The 21559-nt window shown below is 46.5% G+C and overlaps 1 protein-coding gene across 1 annotated transcript in view; it reads right to left on the bottom strand.

The window, feature by feature from the left end:
* CLPTM1 (CLPTM1 regulator of GABA type A receptor forward trafficking) overlaps positions 1-21559 on the bottom strand; it is a 326345-nt gene that overhangs the window by 284567 nt on the left and 20219 nt on the right. Inside the window, exon 2 of the mRNA XM_069207717.1 lies at positions 20660-20775. Coding sequence (XP_069063818.1) covers positions 20660-20775 — 116 coding nt within the window. The remainder of the gene's footprint in view (positions 1-20659; positions 20776-21559) is intronic.

Genomic DNA, 21559 nt, shown 5'->3' with positions numbered 1-21559 from the left:
CTCTACTCTACTCCACTCCACTCCACTCCAGCCCTCCACACCACTCCACTCCACTCCAGCCCTCTACTCCCCTCCACTCCAGCCCTCTACTCCCCTCCACTCCAGCCCTCCACTCCCCTCCAGCCCTCCACTCCCCTCCACTCCTCCACTCCCCTCCACTCCAGCCCTCCACTCCACTCCACTCCACTCCAGCCCTCCACTCCAGCCCTCCACTCCAGCCCTCCACTCCAGCCCTCCACTCCAGCCCTCCACTCCACTCCCCTCCACTCCACTCCACTCCACTCCACTCCCCTCCACTCCAGCCCTCTACTCCCCTCCACTCCACTCCAGCCCTCTACTCCCCTCCACTCCACTCCCCTCCACTCCAGCACTCCACTCCAGCCCTCCCCTCCACTCCAGCCCAATCCAGCCCTCCACTCCAGCCCTCCACTCCACTCCAGCCCTCCACTCCACTCCACCACTCCACTCCAGCCCTCTACTCCACTCCAGCCCTCTACTCCACTCCAGCCCTCTACTCCACTCCACCCCTCCACTCTACTCCACTCCACTCCACCCCTCCACTCTACTCCACTCCACCCCTCCACTCTACTCCACTCCACCCCTCCACTCCACTCTACTCCACTCCACCCCTCCACTCCACTCCACTCTACTCCACTCCACCCCTCCACTCTACTCCACTCCACTCCACCCCACCCCTCCACTCTACTCCACTCCACCCCTCCACTCTACTCCACCCCTCCACTCTACTCCACTCCACTCCACCCCTCCACTCTACTCCACTCCACCCCTCCACTCTACTCCACTCCACCCCTCCACTCTACTCCACCCCTCCACTCCACTCCACCCCTCCACTCTACTCCACTCTACTCTACTCTACTCCACTCCACCCCTCCACCCCTCCACTCTACTCCACTCCACCCCTCCACTCCACTCCACCCCTCCACTCCACCCCTCCACTCCACTCCACCCCTCCCCTCCACCACTCCACTCCACTCCACTCCACTCCACCCCTCCACTCCAGCACTCCAATCCAGCCCCCCACTCTACTCCACTCCAGCCCTCCCCTCCCCTCCACTCCACTCCAGCCCCCCTCTTACTCCACTCCAGCCCCCCTCTTACTCCAATCCAGCCCCCCTCTTACTCCAATCCAGCCCCCCTCTTACTCCAATCCAGCCCCCCTCTTACTCCAATCCAGCCCCCCTCTTACTCCAATCCAGCCCCCCTCTTACTCCAATCCAGCCCCCCTCTTACTCCAATCCAGCCCCCCTCTTACTCCAATCCAGCCCCCCTCTTACTCCAATCCAGCCCCCCTCTTACTCCAATCCAATCCAATCCAATCCAATCCAATCCAATCCAATCCAATCCAATCCAATCCAATCCAATCCAATCCAGCCCCCCTCTTACTCCAATCCACCCCATTACCTTGGACCCTTTTCTCACCATGACCAAGCAAGTCAACGCCGTGTCCTCCGCCTGCTTCCTCACCCTCCGCAAGATCTTCCGCTGGATCCCCGCCAACACCAGAAAAACCGTGACCCACGCCCTCGTCACGAGCCGCCTGGACTACGGCAACACCCTCTACGCCGGGACCACAGCCAAACTCCAAAATCGCCTGCAACGCATTCAAAACGCCTCGGCCCGCCTCATCCTCGACATACCCCGCAGCAGCCACATCTCCGCACACCTGAGACACCTGCATTGGCTCCCTGTCAGCAAAAGGATCACCTTCCGACTTCTCACCCACGCACACAAAGCCCTCTACGACAAGGGACCGGAATACCTCAACAGACGCCTCAGCTTCTACGTCCCCACCCACCTCCTCCGCTCCTCTGGCCTCGCACTCGCTGCTGTCCCTCGCATCCGCCGCTCCATGGCGGGTGGGAGATCTTTCTCCTTCCTGGCGGCCAAGACCTGGAACTCCCTCCCCACCAGCCTCAGGACCACTCCGCTTTCCGGAGACTCCTAAAGGCCTGGCTGTTTGAACAGCGATAACCCCCCCCCCCTTTTTCCCCTAGCCCCTTGAGATCCGCACGGGTGAGTAGCGCGCTTTATAAATGTTAATGATTTGATTTGATTTTACCTCAGTCCACTCTAACACACTTCACCCTATTCCACTCCACAGGACACTCTGCCACTGAACCATTAAACCATACTGTCCTTCACTCAACTTATGACACTCTACTTCCCCACTCTACCAACTTTTAGCCATGATGAACAGCAGCTACACTGATGTACTACATGGCAAAAATACATTGCCATAGCCAGGAGCTCTTGTATAGGCAAGACCTACCAGCTTTTCCAATGCTTGTTAAACTTTATAACACTTTCTGGGTATTGGCTGCACTTCGTAAGTGCCAGTATACCACCTACATAGAGCAATGAGCAACAGACAGGTGACCAGTCCAGCTCTGCAAAAGCGCCTTCCATTGCGTGGCAACGCATGTTGCTGCATTTCTATTACGTTTTGGACCATTTGAACTGGAAAAAAAAATTTCTGTAAAATCTGTAGATTAAGCAGCAGAGGGAATATGTGACAAACATAATTATGCAAAAAATCACTGCAGCCACACCATCGCATAATTCCAGTGTCCATGCATATACTGGATAACAATAATTGCACATATACCGATTTCAACTTGTGTGGCAATATGAAATGTCACATTTTTACTCTGCATTAAATAGAGCCCTATTGGGGAATACTATGTAAATTCATTATGTGTCATGGCGAGATTAGTGCAATTTTGGGAAAATCATAAATACCAAAGGCTTATTACCCCAGTTCTTATTGAGCCCCAATTGGCAGCTAGTTTACATTCATAGATCGGAGATTAATGATTGCACATATACACACTTCAATTTAAGTGGAAGTATAAAATCTCACACATTATTTACTCGGCAAATCACTCCCCCGTATATTGTATATGGTTTTCCCTTCCATATGTCACAAAACTTTATATAGTCTAAGTTCATAAAGTTACAAGATGGACAATTTACATAAGGTGAAAGGCTTCAATTGCTATTTAACAGGAAAAAGTGAACGAAAATTTGTTTTTCCCCAAACATGCATAGAAAATAATAAGCATAAAGTGAGGAAAAACAAAAATGAGTCTTAAACCTACTTTATCAAACTGGGCATACAGACATGCTTATTTCATTTTGCCAGATATAACAAGAAAAGAGGAGAGGATGAAGAGGAACAGAATATTGGAGGGAGAAGATCCTTTATTTTTCGGCAGGTTATGCATCTACGTGGACAGCCGACTCCCCACTCATACTGAGCCCATTTGGTTCCACGGTCTCCAAATTTATAACTTATCTGGACTTTAATCTTCGTAGTGATAGACACCTATGTTTTCCTCTCTGCTGTTTCTTTACCCTGCCAAATTCAAACAATCTCAAGAGAGAGTCCAGTCACTCCCATGGGTACTTTGACAATGGTGTGCTACTGAATATTTTTGATCTTGGTTAATGATCGCCCTTACATTTTCCAAGATGAGCTTTATTTACGGAAAAGACTCAACTCCCAACGTACCTGAGTGGGGAGGGACATTCAATGCAACACACTACATATTTGTTTTTACAATTAATATAGTCTCGTGTCCTGTATGGCTTCTCCTTAAATTGAACCTCAAATATTGTTTTTGGTCTTTGCCAGTCTTGCAGGGAAAGAAACCCAGGGGCTCCGTGTCCAGCCAAGTTCCTGTCCTTGTTGTCTAATAGTGACAGTACACTAGCATGTCCCTTAGGTTCCCACTTCTCCAGTAGGTGACTTTAGGTGCCCGACATACATATTGGCAGACTGTGGGTTTGTTGCCCAGGATGTCCCAGTTTTTGGTGAGAATATCATAGACCTTCCAAGAATCTCTGTTGTAGGTGATAATGACTCTTACTGTCTTAGAGGTGGGTTTGAAGGCCTACTCCGGTCTCTTAGTAATCCCATACAGCAGGCTTTCTCTGTGTCTGGATTCTACCTTAGCTACCGCTGTTCTCAAAACTCCCATGTGGTATGCTTGGGGTGACTACTAGCGGCATGCAAGACCACACTTCCTGCTCTTTCCTTTCTAAACAATGAAGTGTATAGGCTGCCCCTTCTACCTCAACCTGGATATCTGCAAAGTCAGTCTTACTCTTGGTATGTGAGGTAGTGAATGTCAAATTTAATTTGTTTCTATTAATGCACCCAGTTAACTCTCTCATATCCTCCTCAGTCGCATCCCAGATGAGAAAGAAATCATCTATACAGCACAACTCAATGATCACACATTTGAAGAAAGTCTCCAAATGAGGGTTCATGGACACACGCTCCTCCCACCAGCCCATCACCACATTGGCGTAGCTGGGTGCAAAGCATGTGCCCATGGCCGTACTCTGTAGCTGCCTATATAGTTTGCCAAGCTAAGAGACATTATCATTGAGACAAAATGTAATCATGTCCAATAACCTTCCATTCAGTTCAGTTCAAACAATTCCAAGGGTCTATCCCTCAAATATAGGCCAACTGCTTAAAGCCAATCAGTGTTATGAATGCTTGTATGTAACACTTGGACATCCATTGCCACTAATGTGCAAGTCTCCTCCCATGGGATGTGATCAATCCTCTTCTGGAAATCTGTGCTATCCCTGAGTTAGGATGGTAATGTCCCCACAAATGGAAAAAGGAAGTGAGCCCCATACATTGACTCTCTCTCCAACATACTCCCTATGGCCCTAACTATTCAGAAAGTGGCTAATGCTCGATTGTTTATTTTTAGGTACTGATATTTCTCACACTCAAGTGTCTCAATTTCATACGAAGACAATAGTTTCTTGGAATACTCCTTTACCAATTTCTTATGGCAACCTATGTCTACCATCTCGTAACAAGTTGAATCCTTTAGATGTTTTTGGACCTCTTTCACAAACAGTCCTTTGTCCCAAAAGACCACGTTTCTACCTTTATCGGACAGTTTTATTACAGAGTCATCCCTTTGCATGATTTGCTTTAATGTTTTATATTGTGACCAGTTTAGATTCCATTCGGTCACAGATCTCCTGAAGGACTGTCTCCTTAAATGCTTCAGTTTTTTTAATAGTTACCTCATGAAAAGCAGCAACTGAATCAAAAGGTAGAACTGGGACACAACGTGAATGTAAACTAGCTGCCAACTGGGGCTCAACAAGAACTGGGGGAATAAACCTATGGCATTTACGATCTTTAAAAAATTGCACTAATCTTGTGCACAACGTTGTCTCATAATGAATTTACATAGCATTTTTAGGACAACAGAATCTTCCCACAGGTTATCAAAATCCCCCTTAGTTTTAAACTATATAAGTGCTTAAGGGTTCAATGATTTTGAATGTTGTGTCACTTAAAGAAAGAGTATACACTGCCACATGAATCTTTTGTTTGTATTGTTTGTTACAACTGCACGCAGTCACTTTAAATTCGTGGCAAGAATCGTTACTTCCAACTGTCATCAAGGCTCGTTAGTTAGAGCCAAAATGAGTCAGTCCGTGGCGCCCTGCCTTGCTATTGGAAATTTGAAAATATAACACTTCAATTGGGAGTACGGCATATTTTCTCTACAAGGAGCAGGCCAGTGATGTGAGATTATATATATATATATATATATACATATACACACACACACACACACACACACACACACACACACACACACACACACACATATATATACATATTACCTAGTGGCGGTCGCCACTAGGCAGTTATAGTTGGGACCTAGTTTCTATAGAAAAAGCAGTTTTTGCTTGCCTATATCTTTGGCGCACCTTGATGAATCTTCAGGAGAGATTTCAAAAAGATTTGACAGTGACGTGAGCATTTTTCTGGGAAGTTTTGGGGTGATCCAGGAAGTGGGAGGTGAGATATAAGGGGGTGAAATTTAGAGCGTTTCCAATGGTAATTCCACATAGGAAAAATTGAACAGCGGTAGTGCCAAAACCACTGGACGGAGTTACATCAAATTTGGCACAAAGGTAGCCCTTGGTCCAGAAAGAGCCCTTTTTGTTACCTGGTGTAAAAACAGTTCAGTAGTGTGAGAAATTAAGGAAAATCCAAAGTTGTATATCTAGGGACGAGAAGGATTCGCGACCCCTCCAGATCTCGTGTTGAGATCTGATTGTCTGACAACACTTTAACAAGGAAGTGTTGTTAGCCATGATAGGGCTCTGCTTCAGCTGCGTCCCACAAAACAAGTTAAAAATAAAGAAAAGGGGACAGGGTATGGACACCTGCATGCTGCCCACCTCATGGAGGCACTGAGGGCCCTGGGGAATGCCACCCCCTGGGGACGGCTCCTGCTATGTCCCGGGCTGCCTACCCTGGTGACATAGCTATTTGCTGTGGCTTGCCTGCAGCTCTGAAGCAGCAGCAAAGCCACAGCAAACACTCCACTGTTTGACAGCGGGACTTGCAAGCAGGTCCTCCTGTAAACAGTGGAACTTTCATTTCTGTTCCCTGCATGCAGGGAACCCAGATGAAAGGTTTGCTTCACCAAGCATGGAGGGTCTGTTGCTTGTTGGAGCAATGGGACCGCGGGGGATGCCTTACGGTTTTCCCCGTGGCTTCAGGTAGCCCATAAAGGGCATGTTTTAAAATAAATAAGCAATTAAAAGAAAAAATAAAAAAAAAAAAAAAAAAAAAAAAAAAAACGTATAGGGACCACGAAAGAGCCCTTGAGGGCTTCCTCGCGGTCCCAGATAGCCCATAAAAAGTTAAATATATTTTTTTTCAAAACATGAATAGCTAGGTGTGAAGGTCACAGACTGGACTAGTTTCCCTATTGTTTTTTTGAAGTAAAAATGTTTAAGAGTAAAAGGTGAACTCACTCTTTTCAACTGACAAATACATTTTTCTTCACAAAATTGTGCATAAATATCTCATTCTAAGTACAATGTCTAAAAAAAAAAAACTGTCTCACTCTCTCGCTTTCAATCTCCATCTCCCGCTCAGACACTCACGCACCCACTCACAGACCTGCGCACACACTGATGCACCCCTTAAAACACGGATGTACCCACTCACACCCAGACATACTCTTACAGCAACTTTCACCCCCACATACACCCTCTTACCCCTATACGACACCCAGAGAGAGGCTGCGGCCAAGTCCCGCTGCGCACGGCCAAAGGGCCGCGTGCAGAGGAGGGTTGTATGCAGACCAAGCCTTGAAGGTAACCAATGCTGTGCACGGGCAAAGGCTGTACATGGTTGGGTGCTTATAGGGGGTTGGCTGCAGAGCCTGGCCTGTGGGCAGGCCCTCTGGTCAACCGCCGCCACTATGGCCAATTGTCATGCACTGCAGTGGTTGGATTAACGTACAGTAATGAAAATCATGATACGTTAAAAAAAAAAGTAAGAAAAAAAATGTAGAAATACAATTAAAAATACCCAAAGGTTACAGGGACATTATCGAGAGGCTCCCATTTTAAATGTACAAAACCAAAGAAACTCAACAGTTAGAGTTATCTCAAGTAACTATAACACAGGCCTTAAGGTAACTATAACTCGCGCCCTCGCCATGCACTGCTAATTACCCCACAAATTATGGCACTGATGACAACTTTGATAACATCATTGTGATATTTGCAGTAATGTTTTTGACAAAGAAATTGGCCATGGTGGGGGATCGAGTTATAGTTACCTTAGGGCACGAGTTATAGTTACTTGAGATAACTAAGTATAACTGGAAACATTTCTATGTTTTTGTACAAATGTGAGCCTAACAATAACGTCCCTGTAACCTTTGTTTCAGAGAGAGAGAGAGAGAGAGAGAGGTGTATATATATATATATATATATATATATATATATATATATATATATATATATATATATATATATATATATAGAGGAGTTGGGATATAAATCATGGGAAAGGATGGGAATTATAATGTGAGCTGGGTCCCAGCTATAGGCTTCTTGTGTACCTCTCCACAGACCAAACAGTCCCATCAAACCGGTTTCCATCCACTGGTAGGCTCTGCAGCGGTGACCTGTTTTATGTTGTCCACTTACAGTCACACTGGGAGCCACAAGAGTCCAAGTTTTTCTTGGAGCTGCACCATCTTCAGTTGGTTTCTGCAAGATGTAGAGAAAGTGAAGGGACAAATAACACCCTTTAAAGAAAGTGGCGATTCACCCGAGTGACATGGGTGAACCTTTCTGCATGGGATGGCGCAGTGAATAAACCAGGCCTACCTACAGGTTTTCTCACCCATTACATCGATAATCTAGACATAATCCAGTCATTATAACAGACCTTCTGTCCTAAGAACTTGTAAGGTGGTGTGCAAGAGGCTTTGTGATGATTGGAGATTTGTTTGATTTGAAAAGAAAAAAAATCCTTTGAACAAGTCAAAGCTGATTATGAGGTACCTGAGGAGGAGAGATGAACGAGTTACTTACCTTCGGTAACGACTTTTCTGGTGGATACATTAGCTACCTGTGGATTCCTCACCTAATGAATACTCCCATGGCGCCAGCATTCGACGGAAATCTTCTTACTAGTCTCTGCACGTCGACGAGGACGTCACTCTAGCCCACGCGACGCCGTCTGACGTCATACAGGCAATAAGAGGTCCTCGACGACGTGCGGACGTCAGTACCAATCATTTTTTACGTGCATGAGAACAACCAGGCAATGCAATGAAAGAGCAGGGCAACATCCCATTATATTGTAAAAATACACAACATTGCATGAATAACTGTAAATCTTTTATATATATATATATATATATATATATATATATATAACTTTCTCTTTTTAAAAAAAATATATACACACATCAAGTATATACACAAAGATATATACATATATATAAATATATTATATACAACATCTATTGCACCCTCAAAGACCAAGAGGAGCGCACTCAAGGATTACTTGGAAAGGCCAGAAAGGCAACGGGGAGGCGGGTGGTACCGTGAGGAATCCACAGGTAGCTAATGTATCCACCAGAAAAGTCGTTACCGAAGGTAAGTAACTCGTTCTTCTGATGGATACAACTACCTGTGGATTCCTCACCTAATGAATAGAGTCCCAAAGCAGTACCACGCCCGGCGGTGGGTGCCTAAATGGTCAAACCAAGAAATCCTGCAGCACTGACCGTGCAAAATGGCCGTCTCTTCTAACCTCAGAATCCAAACAGTAATGTTTTGCAAAAGTGTGAAGGGACGACCAAGTTGCGGCCTTGCAGATGTCAACCACAGGAACACCCCTGGCCAAGGCCGAAGTGGCCGACTTAGCTCTGGTGGAATGAGCTCTAATGCCCTCAGGAGGATCCTTCTTTGCCAAAGAGTAACAGATTTTAATGCAAAGAACAACCCACCTGGATAGTGTTCTCTTGTGGACTGCCTTTCCTCTCCTCTTGCCCACGTATCCAATAAACAGCTGACCCTCCAGCCTGAAATCCTTTGTTCTATCAATAAAGAAGCTCAACGCTCTCTTTGGGTCCAGACGGTGCAGTCTTTCTTCCTCTTTGGAAGGATGAGGCGGAGGATAGAACGTGGACAAAGTAATTGCCTGAGCCAAATGGAAGGGTGAAACAACCTTCGGGAGGAAAGCAGCCTTGGTCCTCAACACCACCTTATCCCCATAAAAAGTTGTATAAGGGGGCTTTACTGATAAGGCCTGCAACTCACTCACTCTCCTTGCTGATGTTATAGCTATCAGGAAGACTGTTTTTAAAACCAAATACCTTAAGGGGCAAGAATGCATAGGTTCAAAAGGGGACCCCATAAGGAAAGTCAGGACCAAGGACAAATCCCATTGCGGCATAACGAATGGTTTTGGAGGATATTTATTTAGAAGACCTTTCAGGAATCTGATAACAATAGGGGATTTAAATAAAGATGGTTGGTCTGGAAGACATATGAAGGCTGACAAGGCCGATAAATAACCCTTAATGGTAGCCACTGCACAACCTTTCTGCGCTAGAGACAGAGCAAAAGACAAAACGTCCGATAGATGAGCATGCAAAGGATCAATCTGCCTCTCTCCACACCACGCAACAAATTTAGACCATCTATTAGCGTAGATAGATTTAGTGGAGTGTCGCCTGGCCGCTAATATAACATCCACTACCTCAGGCGGGAGAGAGAAGGAACTCAGGTTGCCCCGTTCAATCTACAGGCATGTAGGTGCAGACTCTGGAGGTTGGGGTGTAGAACCTGCCCCTGCGACTGCGAGAGGAGGTCTGCCCTGAAAGGGAGACGGAGCGGAGGGCACATTGAGAGTTGGAGAAGGTCGGAGTACCATACCCTCCTTGGCCAATCCGGAGCTATTAGGATGACTAGAGCCCGGTCCTGGCGAATCTTCCTCAATACTCGAGGAATCAAAGGTATGGGAGGAAACGCGTAAAGCAACTGGCCGCACCAGGTTATTTGAAACGCGTCCCCCAACGCTCCCTGCATCGGATACTGGAGGCTGCAGAATAACGGACAATGCGCGTTCTCTCGAGTGGCAAACAGATCTACCCGAGGAAACCCCCACCTCTGGAAGATTAAACGGACTTGATCTGGATGGAGACGCCACTCGTGGTCTGCCGAGAATTGGCGACTGAGACTGTCCGCACGCACGTTCAAGACTCCGGCCAGATGGTTTGCTATCAAGCAAATCTGATGGTCCTTTGCCCAGGACCATAGTCGAAGAGCTTCTCTGCAGAGAAGGTACGACCCCACTCCTCCCTGCTTGTTTATGTACCACATCGTGGTAGTATTGTCAGTTAGGACCTGTACCGACTGACCACGAAGGGAAGGGAGGAAGGCCTTGAGAGCCAGACGTACAGCCCGTAACTCTAACAGATTGATGTGAAACATCTGTTCCTCTGGAGACCAAAGACCTTTGATCTCCAGATCCCCCAGATGAGCTCCCCACCCTAGAGTGGAAGCATCCGTTATGACTGTGGCCACTGGTGGCGACTGCTGGAACGGCTTTCCTTGTGAAAGATTGTTGCTTGCAATCCACCACTTTCAAATCCACAGCAGCATCTCTGGAGATCTTGACAGTACTCTCTAGATCCCCTTTGTGTTGAGACCACTGCCTTCGGAGGCACCACTGAAGAGCCCTCATGTGCCAGCGAGCATGCGTGACCAACAGAATGCAGGAGGCAAACAGACCGACCAGACGAAGGACCTTGAGGACTGGAACTACCGCTCCATTTCGAAACATTGGAACCAAATCCTGAATATCTTGAATCCGCTGAGGCGGAGGAAAGGCCCGACCCAATGTTGTATCCAGTACTGCCCCTATGAACAGGAGGCGCTGAGAGGGCTCTAGGTGAGATTTGGGCTCGTTCACCGAAAAACCCAGGTCGAACAACAACTGGGTTGTTGACTGCAGATGATGCGACACAAGCTCCGGGGACTTGGCTTTGATCAAGCAGTCGTCCAAGTAAGGGAATACTGCTATCCCCTTCCTTCTGAGTTCTGCCGCAACCACCGACATCACCTTCGTGAAGACTCGAGGTGCTGAAGTAAGACCAAACGGAAGGACCGCAAACTGATAGTGTTGCGATCCCACCACAAACCGGAGATACTTCCTGTGTGACTTGAGTATCGGGATATGAAAGTAAGCATCCTGCAAGTCGACAGACACCATCCAGTCTTCCTTGTTCAACGCCAAAAGCACCTGTGCTAGGGTCAGCATCTTGAATTTTTCCTGCTTGAGGAACCAATTCAAGATCCTCAGGTCCAGAATTGGTCTCAAACGACCATCCTTCTTGGGAATCAGGAAATACCTTGAGTAACATCCTCGACCCCTTTCCTGCTCTGGGACCAACTCCACCGCGCCCTTGGAAAGGAGGGCTTGTACCTCCTGTTCTAGCAACAGGAGGTGTTCTTCTGAACAATAAGAAGGGCGGGGCGGGATGAGGGGCGGGAACTCCCGAAAGGGAAGGGTGTAGCCTTTTCCCACAATACTGAGAACCCAAGTGTCCGTTGTAACAGTCTTCCATTTGGTGAGAAAATGCTGTAATCTTCCCTCTACAGGAGAGGAGTGAGTGGGAAATGGTGGAAGCCTAAGGCTGCTTCCCCTTCTGCACCCCGCCAGAGGATGAGGCAGAGGCAGAGTGCTGCCGAGAGGCTCCTCTGGTGCGGACCCTACCTCTCCCCCTGAAAGATCTATAGGGATGGGAAGAGGCAGGTTGCTGATATCTTCCCCGAAAGGAAGAGGAGGAAGAGCCACGCCCAAATCCACGAAACCTCCTGAAAAATCTGGAAGAGGCCGTGGAAGAAGGAGCTTGGAGCCCTAACGACTTAGCCGTGGCCCTGCTTTCCTTAAAACGTTCCAAGGCCGAATCAGCCTTGGCTCCAAACAGTTTGTCCCCATCAAACGGGAGATCCAACAATGTGGACTGTACATCTGCAGAAAAGCCCGAGTTACGGAGCCAGGCCTGTCTCCTTGCCACCACAGTTGTGCCCATTGCTCTGGCTACCGAGTCGGTGGTATCCAGTCCCGTCTGGATAATCTGGGTCGCAGCAGCCTGGGCATTTGAGACAAGATCCAAAAGACCCTGGGGAAGCTCTGTAAACGATGAGGAAATGTCATCCATCAGAGCATGGATATACCTCCCCAGGATACAGGTTGCATTGGTGGCTTTTAACGCCAGACTGCAGGACGAAAAAAAATTCTTCGACTGCGCCTCTAGCTTCTTTGAATCTCTGTCCCCAGGCACCGTCGGGAAAGAACCAGGCGCTGACTTGGCTGAACAGGAGGCCTGCACCACCAAGCTCTCCGGCGTAGGGTGCCTAGATAGAAACCCAGGGTCAGTCGGAGCCGCCAGATACCTCCTGGCCACGGCTCTGTGAACTGCTGGGGAAGATGCCGGCCTCTTCCACACCTCTATCACCGGATCCAGCAGAGCGTCATTAAATGGCAACAGAGGCTCCGCCGCAGCTGAGGCCGGATGTAGCACCTCTGTTAAAAGGTTTTGTTTAGCCTCCACCACCGGCAAAGGCAGGTCCAAAAAACTAGCTGCCTTCCGTACCACTGCATGAAAGGAAGCAGCCTCCTCAGTATACTCCCCCGGGGACGAAAGATCCCACTCAGGGGAAGTGTCCAGCCCACTGGCCGACTCCAGTCCACGCAGCCCATCACCCGAGTCCTCTAGCTCTCCTTCCTCCAGGGCTCGTTGGTACTCCTGCTCTTCTAATACACGGAGAGCACGTCTCCTGGAATGAAGTCGCTGTTCAATATGCGGAGTCGACAATGCCTCCGCCGAAGTCGAAGATCGGCGCCGATCTTCAGAAGCCACCGACGCCGCGTCCGGCGCCACAGGTAACTTCGGCGCCGACAAAAGAGCAGCTGAAGCAGATGGACCCACCGGAGTCACAGGCCGAAATCCCAACTTCGACGGGATGGAAATCCCCGGGGCCAATCCTTCTGAAGCCACCGGAGCGGCCACCGGCGCCGACACTGGCGCCGAGCCCACGTTCCCAAAAGGGAGAAAGGGCATAAAGGGTGCCGGCCGAAGAGGCGCAGGATCACCCAAAGAAAAGGCCAAAGGCCCAGCCGGAGCACCCCCTGGAGCCATCTGTTGGAAGATGGCATACATCGCATTCAAGAATGCGGAACTATCGGCTCCAGGGGTGGGAAAAGCCGGATACTGAGGTGCCTGTCTCGGAGGCGACCCCGACGCCGGCCTCGGCGTCTGCGCCGTAGAAAACACCTGAGGCTCCAATACCTCAATCACCGACGCCTGTCCAGGTGAAGTCGGAGACGCCGGAGAGGGCAACGGCGTCGAAGGATGCGGCGTAACCGTGGGACTGATCTCCCATGTCCTTCTGCGCCGATCCGAAGACCTGGAACGAGTCTCCTTCGAATGACGCCGAGATTCTCTACGGCGCCGGGAGTCTCGATGACGCCGATGTCTTGGAGAAGAAGACTTCTTGTGATGCTTCTCCTTCGATTTAGCCATAAACAGCTTCGCCTCACGTTCCTTGAGGGCCTTTGGATTCATGTGCTGGCATGAATCACAAGTCGAGACATCGTGGTCGGAGCTCAAACACCAAAGGCAATCGGAATGAGGATCCGTCACCGACATCTTGCCTCCACACTCACGACAAGGCTTAAATCCAGACTTTCTCTGCGACATTATTACCACAGCGAAAGACTACGCAGCAAAAATACACTGTAACCAAAAAAGTAACAGTTGCTCCCTCGAAGATAACCGTTTCGAATGCACGGAAAAAAGGGAACTGACGTCCGCACGTCGTCGAGGACCTCTTATTGCCTGTATGACGTCAGACGGCGTCGCGTGGGCTAGAGTGACGTCCTCGTCGACGTGCAGAGACTAGTAAGAAGATTTCCGTCGAATGCTGGCGCCATGGGAGTTTATTAGGTGAGGAATCCACAGGTAGTTGTATCCATCAGAAACACATACTTTCAAATTCAACTTTGGGTGCACCCACATCGGTTAGGCTAGCAGCTAGTCGATCAGATCTCCGTTTGGGAAAAAAAAAAAAAGGCTAATTACTAAGTAGGGGGATATGCGTATACTCTGATGTACAGACATGCCTTATGCTTGGTCAGTGTAGAAAAGCCTAGAAGAGAAGTGACATGAATTGAAACTAGAGAGAAGCTGACATCAAGCGACTGGTCGGCCGAATCAACGCTCCAGATACATCCAAGACTGAATTTTGGTACATCTCCTATGCCACTACCCCAAATTTTTTAAATATCTGAAGAAATGTTGAGTGATACAGAATCGATGTTCAACTGTTTTATCATTACACTCCCAGCTCATGTGATACTGGGAGTGGATGACAGCGTCTCATACCATCTAAACCCACCCAAAGGGAAGCTCATTTTGACACTGCTTAGCGCAGGAAAGAAAATGATACTGGTGGCCCGGCGTTTCAGCAACCCAGAGGACAGCAATGTTGGTTGCACAAGGTGTGAAAGAATTAGTATGGAAAAGATCTCTATGGCCCTAGACAAAAAAAGATAAAAACTTAAAAACCTGCTGGTGACCATGCTTAGCACTTTTATCAAGTGAGTTCAAAGAAATCACCTGTGCTAAGTAACCAAGAGTAATGAGATTATCAGTACAGAATACTGGGATGGCATTAGATGGTCATTGAAAGGTTGAAGTCAAGGGGGTTGGATACATCTGAGGAAGGATGCCTTTTACACACATTGATTACTGCACAACCAAGCTATCGCTAACATATACTTCACTGAAACAGTTGTGGTGGTGATGGGAGGGAGCTATACATTGGTATTTTGAATTATTAAACCTTGCCTGCGGGAGGATGAAGACAGATATATGGAAATATAGGTTTAATTCAAGAAAAACCGTCTAATAGAGACAGTGGTAGGAGTCACTCTAATGTTGCAGAGTCCTTAGTTACCAAGGGACCACTCTAGCCTTCAGGGGTGTCTCTTGAACAGCCACTGACCTGGAGGACAACTCAACCCGGAAGGCAGGTTAAGGTCTCACTCAAGAGAAGCCTTTCATGAGTTCTAAGATGTTAAGGTTCTTTGCCATCTATTATAAACTGCACATGGGGAGGGGGGCATGAAAGAGTTGCCCCCTCTCCTATTTGGGATTTACAATCAAATTTTTCAATAGTTTGTGACCACAACTGGTGTTGCAAACCATTAATCAATTCCTGACTGCCAGGTACAGACTACCCAAGTAGATCCTTGGGCAGTGCAAGGGTTAGTGTGTATCCATAGTAAACATTTCCTATGGGATTACCCGAGCTCCTGCCCATTCTGCTTTAGTCTATGACCCTGTAAAATACAACATTTCACTGAAAAAAACAAAGATTACAGGGATGTTACTGTTAGGTTAACGTTTTAACCATACAAACCATAAATGTTCAGCAGTTATAGTCATATTTATGTTAAGAAACTAACTCGTTGACCAAAGTTAATTCCCAACACAAGTTATAGTTTCTTCAGCTAAGTATAACTATAAGTATAACTATAACTGCTGTATTTCTATGGTTTGTATGGTTAAAATGTCAACCTAACTCCAACATCCCTGTAACCTTTGTTTTCTTAAGTGAATTTCTATATTTAACGCACATGTTGATATTTGTGCCAGGTTGCGGCAAGCCAATCAGGGCCTTGCTTTTCCCCCCAGGATCCAAGGAGGATCCTCGAATCCATGATTGTCTGAAAAACAGGCAATGTTTTGCCCAGACCCCTCCATATGTCCTATGGGGTCAGGATACCTGCATTCTGACCCCTTATATGTTTTTGTACTGTTTTTTTCCCATCCCCCCTCTCAGGCAATGCAAGAAACCAAATGGCAGCAGCAACTATTCTGTCAGGTTGTGGCCAGCCAATCAGGGCCTTGCTTTTCCTCCAGATCCAAGGAAGATCCGCGTCTCCATTTATACAAATTTGTTTTTTATTTAATAGTTAGAAAACTACTGAACAGATTTACACCAAATCACAAAAGGTCATTTTCTGGACCAAGAGCTAGCTTTCTGCCAAAATGTGGTGCCAAAATATGGTGAAAATCTGTCTAGTGGTTCGACCAATATTCCTGTTCAAAATCCCTTTGGAAATTAACATTAAGAAACTCGTTTTGGGATTTCCCCATTTTTCACAGCCCACACTTGATCGATAACCCCAGAAGTTTCCAAACAGCAGCTGGCGTGAGCAGTGAATTTTTGGGGAAATGTCGTTAAGATTAGTCACCCGGCGCCAAAGATATAGGCAAGCAACAAAACAAAAAAAAAACAACAAAAAAAACGTTTTTTATATAGAAAATAGGTAGTAACCATAACTACCTAGTAGCGAACGCACTAGGTAATATGTATTTGTTTATATTTTTCTCGCTGCCCCTGAAGGTACAAAGACATCAGGCACTCGGATTGTGCTCAGTGAATTTTTAATCCATAAACTGAAAGGGGAAACATGGGTTTTGGCAGTATCGCCTTCCTCATCCTAAAACAATCGCCATCTTGCTTCACATTTTAACCAATCATGTATTGCCTACATCTCCTGCAAAAACCTGAAGATAAAAATATACTCAATGTTAAAAAAAATATATATATCAATTGTGTCAAATTGTCAAGTCCCGGGGGCATTTCTATTTTAATGCGGGTCGGGACTTCCAGCCCTCCTGCTTCCCCGGGGACCGCCACCTCCCGTGGCAAAAGAATTATGTGTGCGGGGACCAACTCCCCAGGAACCGCCACCTCCTAGGGCTGTAAACGAATTTGATGCAAGGGCTAGGACTGCGGTGGCCTTGAGGCTCCCCCGTGTCTGTCTGTCTTTTTCTTTTCTCTATCTCTCTCTCTCTGTCTCTCTCTCTCTCTCGTTCCCCCATTTCCCCCATCGTGGGATGGAAAAAAGAGAGAGAGAGAGAGAGAGAGAGAGAGAGAGAGAGAGAGAGAGAGAGAGAGAGAGAGAGAGAGAGAGAGAGAGAGAGAGAGAGAGAGAGAGAGAAAGAAAGAGAGAGAGAGAAAGAGAGAAAGAGATAGTCATTGCAGTGGTCTCTCCATGCAATGACTATAATAAACAGTCACCTGTGGCATAATGGTTAGGGTCTCAGACTATTACATTGAAAGTTGAGGGTTCAAGTCCAGGTGTGTCTGTGGCCATCTCCCTACTTTAATTTCATTTAAACTTTAAAAGTTTAATGTTCATACTGAAGGGTGGTCTCACTGTTTTTAATTAACAAATATATTTTTCTTTTCAATTTGTCCAGAAATATCTCATTCTAAGTATATCATTCACCAAAGCCTAAAATACTGTCCATCCCTCTCTCCTACTCTCTATTTATCGTTTTCAATCTCGTTCTTCCACTCACAAACCCACTCAGACCCGTATGCACCCACTCTCAGACCCACTGACACACCCACCCACTAACAGACCCACTCAGATCCTCGTGCACTCACAGCCCCAGAGACGCATACACACCCACTCGCATACCCAGACTCTCACACATCCACTCAAAGACCCAACCAGACACGGACACGCCCACGCCCACTAAGACACAGATGCACCTACTCTCACATCCAGACACACACACACACACACACACACAGCCACTCACCCACAGATACACCCTCACACACCTATTCTCACACCAACAGAGGTCACGGAAAAAAAGAGCAGTGTGGTGTTTATTGGTTTTGGGGGTGGGGGTGTAAATGGGCTGCAGGGTCTGGCAGCAGGCCAGGCCCTCCGACCAACCACTGCCACGCACGACCAAATGCCATGGTGGTTGGATTATCATATAGTAATGAAAATTTCTTAAAATTAGAAAAAAAAAATAATAATAAATCACAGAAATTCACTGGAGAGCAAAAAGAAAAGGTTCAGGGGAGTTACAATTAGGAAACAGAATTTAAAAAGATAGAAATTCACTGAAAACTGTAGGTTGCAGGGACGTTATAGTTAAGTTCACATTTTAAACGTACAAAACCACAGAAATTCACTTGTTATCTCAAGTAACTATAACTCGTGCCCTTGCCATGCACTGCTAATTACCTCACAAATTATGTCACTCATGACATCTTTGATAACATCACTGATAATATCAGTGTAATATTTGCAGTATGATTTGACAAAAAACTGTACATTGTGCAGGGGCCCCAGGGGAACCCCGCCAGGGTTTAAAAGCATTAAAAAAATAAATAGAAGTATGAATAATTTGCTGTTGGATCCACAGATTTTTTTGATGTTAAAAAAAAAAAAAAAAAAAAAAAAAAAAATGTTTTTCCCACCCTTTTCATTTAGTCACCAGGTGGGCCAGGTCACGGGGGGATGCCAAAAATAAGGAGGGTGGGCGCACAGGGCCCCACTCCTGGGCTTGCCAAAGCCCCAGGGAACGCCACCTTCCAGAGGCCAAACTAAAAAGGTATGCGAGGGAGCTCTAGCCGCCCCCCCTCCCCCCCCCCCCCCACAGCTCCGGGGACCTCCACCTCCCCGGGGCGCAGACTTAGATGTGAGAAGGATGCCACCCCCTCCCCCGGGGATCACCACCTCCCTGGGGCCAATGTAATATGGATGGGGGGGGGGGGGGGTGATGGGCCCCTCAGCCCCGGGGACCACCACCACCTCCCTGGGGCTAAAAAAAAAAAAAACAATGAGGGAGGCTCCATTTCGGACCCCACCCCCAGGAGGCAATACACGCTGAAGTGGGGCAGTGAGGTCCCTATCGTGGAGCCTAAAATGGCCCTGGGGACCACTAACCCCAAGGGCTAGCTCTTGCTATGTCCTGGGGTGCCCACTCCCGCAACACAGCTGTTTGCTCTCACATGGCAGGAGCTTTGATAGCTCCTGCCAAGGCAGAGCAAACATTTCACTTTCTGCAAGAGAGAGCTGTAAAACAGCTCTCACTTGCAGAAAGTGAAGTTTTCATCCGTTTGCTTGCACACAAATATGCATGCAGAGAAATAGATGAAAACATTGCTACTGCAAGCAGGGAGCTGCAATTTAAAGCAGCTCCCTGCTTGGGGTGAACCATGCTGGCTCCTTCAGGATGCGGGGAGCTGGCTTGGACTGTGGGGGCTTTGAAGCTCCCACCACAGTCCTATTGCTCTCTCTCATTCATCCCATAATGGGCTGAGGGTGTAAGTTTGGTGCTGCCTTGGCGTCCCCCTGTGCTTACCTCAAACCCAGGAGATCGACCCCTTACACCTCGCTTTACTCAGCGCATGTTTGTTCACCCTCAGCCCCCATTGGTTAACATATGGCACCCGGCTCCGAATTTGACTTCTGCACCCGGCCACCCCCATGCGGCAGTGAGTGCACTCTTGGGACCGATTTGAACCTTGTCTGGTGTTGACCTACAACCTCGAAGAATGGATTTGTAAGTCATGGACTTAACTGCAAAACTGCATTCTTGTTTTCCTTCCATAGGATAACATTGCTGAACTGAAAACATGCACTAAATGTAGAGTTTTGAAACTTCAAAGTATTTATGCTTGTTAATCTACTTACCTGATTAGGAAGTTCTTGGATTTGAAAAATATATAAAAATAAATGTTAATTTTCTAAATTGGTCTTGGATTCATTCTTCGAGTGTGTGTCTCATTTATTGCCTCTGTGAGTACAACAAATGCTGAACACTACCCTCTGATAAGCCTAACTGCTTGCCCATACTACCACAAAATAAGAGCATTAGTCCTATCTACTTCTGCCTCTGCAATATCAACTGGGAATCCACTGGACTCTGTACAGTGTACTTTATTATAGTGAATTATATAGAGAGTCTGCTTCCTACAACATATTTGATAACATCATTGATAATAGCAATGTAATATTTGCAGTAAAATTTGACGGAAAAAAAACTGTGCATGGCAGGCGGCATGCGTTATAGTTAGCTTAGGGTACGGGGTATAGTTATTTGAGATGACTTTAGTTATAAAAGGGGAATTTCTATGATTTTGTACATTTAAAATGTGAGCCTAAATCTATAACATCCGTGTTACCTTTGGGTTTTTTTTAAGAGAAAAAAAATATATATTAGTGTAAGCAAAGTTGCTTGACTTCTATTGGCAAATAGCATGCAATTACTTGTACGATAGATATGTAATATGGTGGACTCCACTCATTAGTACAACCTAAGCAATCACACACTAAACCATAGCACACATTTAAAAGAAATATTTTAAAATGGATTGACATGGATCTTCTGATGTGAGAATTGAGCTCCCAACGTCATCCTCTACTGTTGTGACATACCTGAATAGCACTCCTTTAATGACCTGCCAAGCATTGGGAGGTGGCTGTTGCTGAGGTTGGGTTTCTTGTGGAGTTTCTGCAAGCTGTTCTCCAGCCACTGCACCATTGCTGCTCATCTATTTTATGAAAAAAGAAAGAAAACATAAAAGCTGTGCAAAGATCGTCTAAAAATAAATTTGTGGAGGATGCACACAACCATGAAAAAGACTAAAGAAACACTGTTGGCACAGTAGGATTTGTCACACTATATAAACCAATTCAATACATAAATACAGAACACAACTAATTATTAACCCTCTCAAGCAGAACAATTTTTGTGGACAGAAACGGAAAATCATCAGGTGGATCGGACATGGTGTAGATAGAAAGCTTGTAGGGAGGAAAGTGCATAGTCACTAGGATCAAGGCGATGTGGTATGCCAGCTATGTCAAACAAGTAACCTGAGGTTTACATAGAGCAAAATGTAACAGGTTCAGTAATAAAAATGAATCAGAATTAAAGTACAGCCGGCTCCTACTATGTCCATGAACAGGCATTAGTCATTAACTACTCCACTAAACTGCACTGTTTTATGGACCATTTTTGGGTGTGCAGGCAATGCAAGGTCCTGGCTTTCAGAAAATAAAGACACACAAATCTCGATTCCATAATGAGGTTTTACTCAACTGTAAAAAATAAAATTGTTACAACTAAGAGCAGCCCTAAGCTTGTGAAAATCTGTTGAACTTTTAAAAGAAAACCGTGGATATTTTGGTCTCAAACGGAGACTAAAAATCATGTAAATATTAAACTGTAATCAACATGATTTCATTTTTTGTAAATGTTCAGTAAGCAGGACAATGGAAATATTTTTATGGTGCCCGAGTCTCTCTTGCTCTTTTCAGCTCTCCGTTGTGCAC

This window comes from Pleurodeles waltl, chromosome 9 (genome assembly GCF_031143425.1).
Source record: "Pleurodeles waltl isolate 20211129_DDA chromosome 9, aPleWal1.hap1.20221129, whole genome shotgun sequence".
In the NCBI taxonomy this organism is placed as follows: domain Eukaryota; kingdom Metazoa; phylum Chordata; class Amphibia; order Caudata; family Salamandridae; genus Pleurodeles; species Pleurodeles waltl.
Note: the sequence above shows the minus strand (reverse complement) of the source record. Positions and strands in the feature narration are given on the sequence as shown.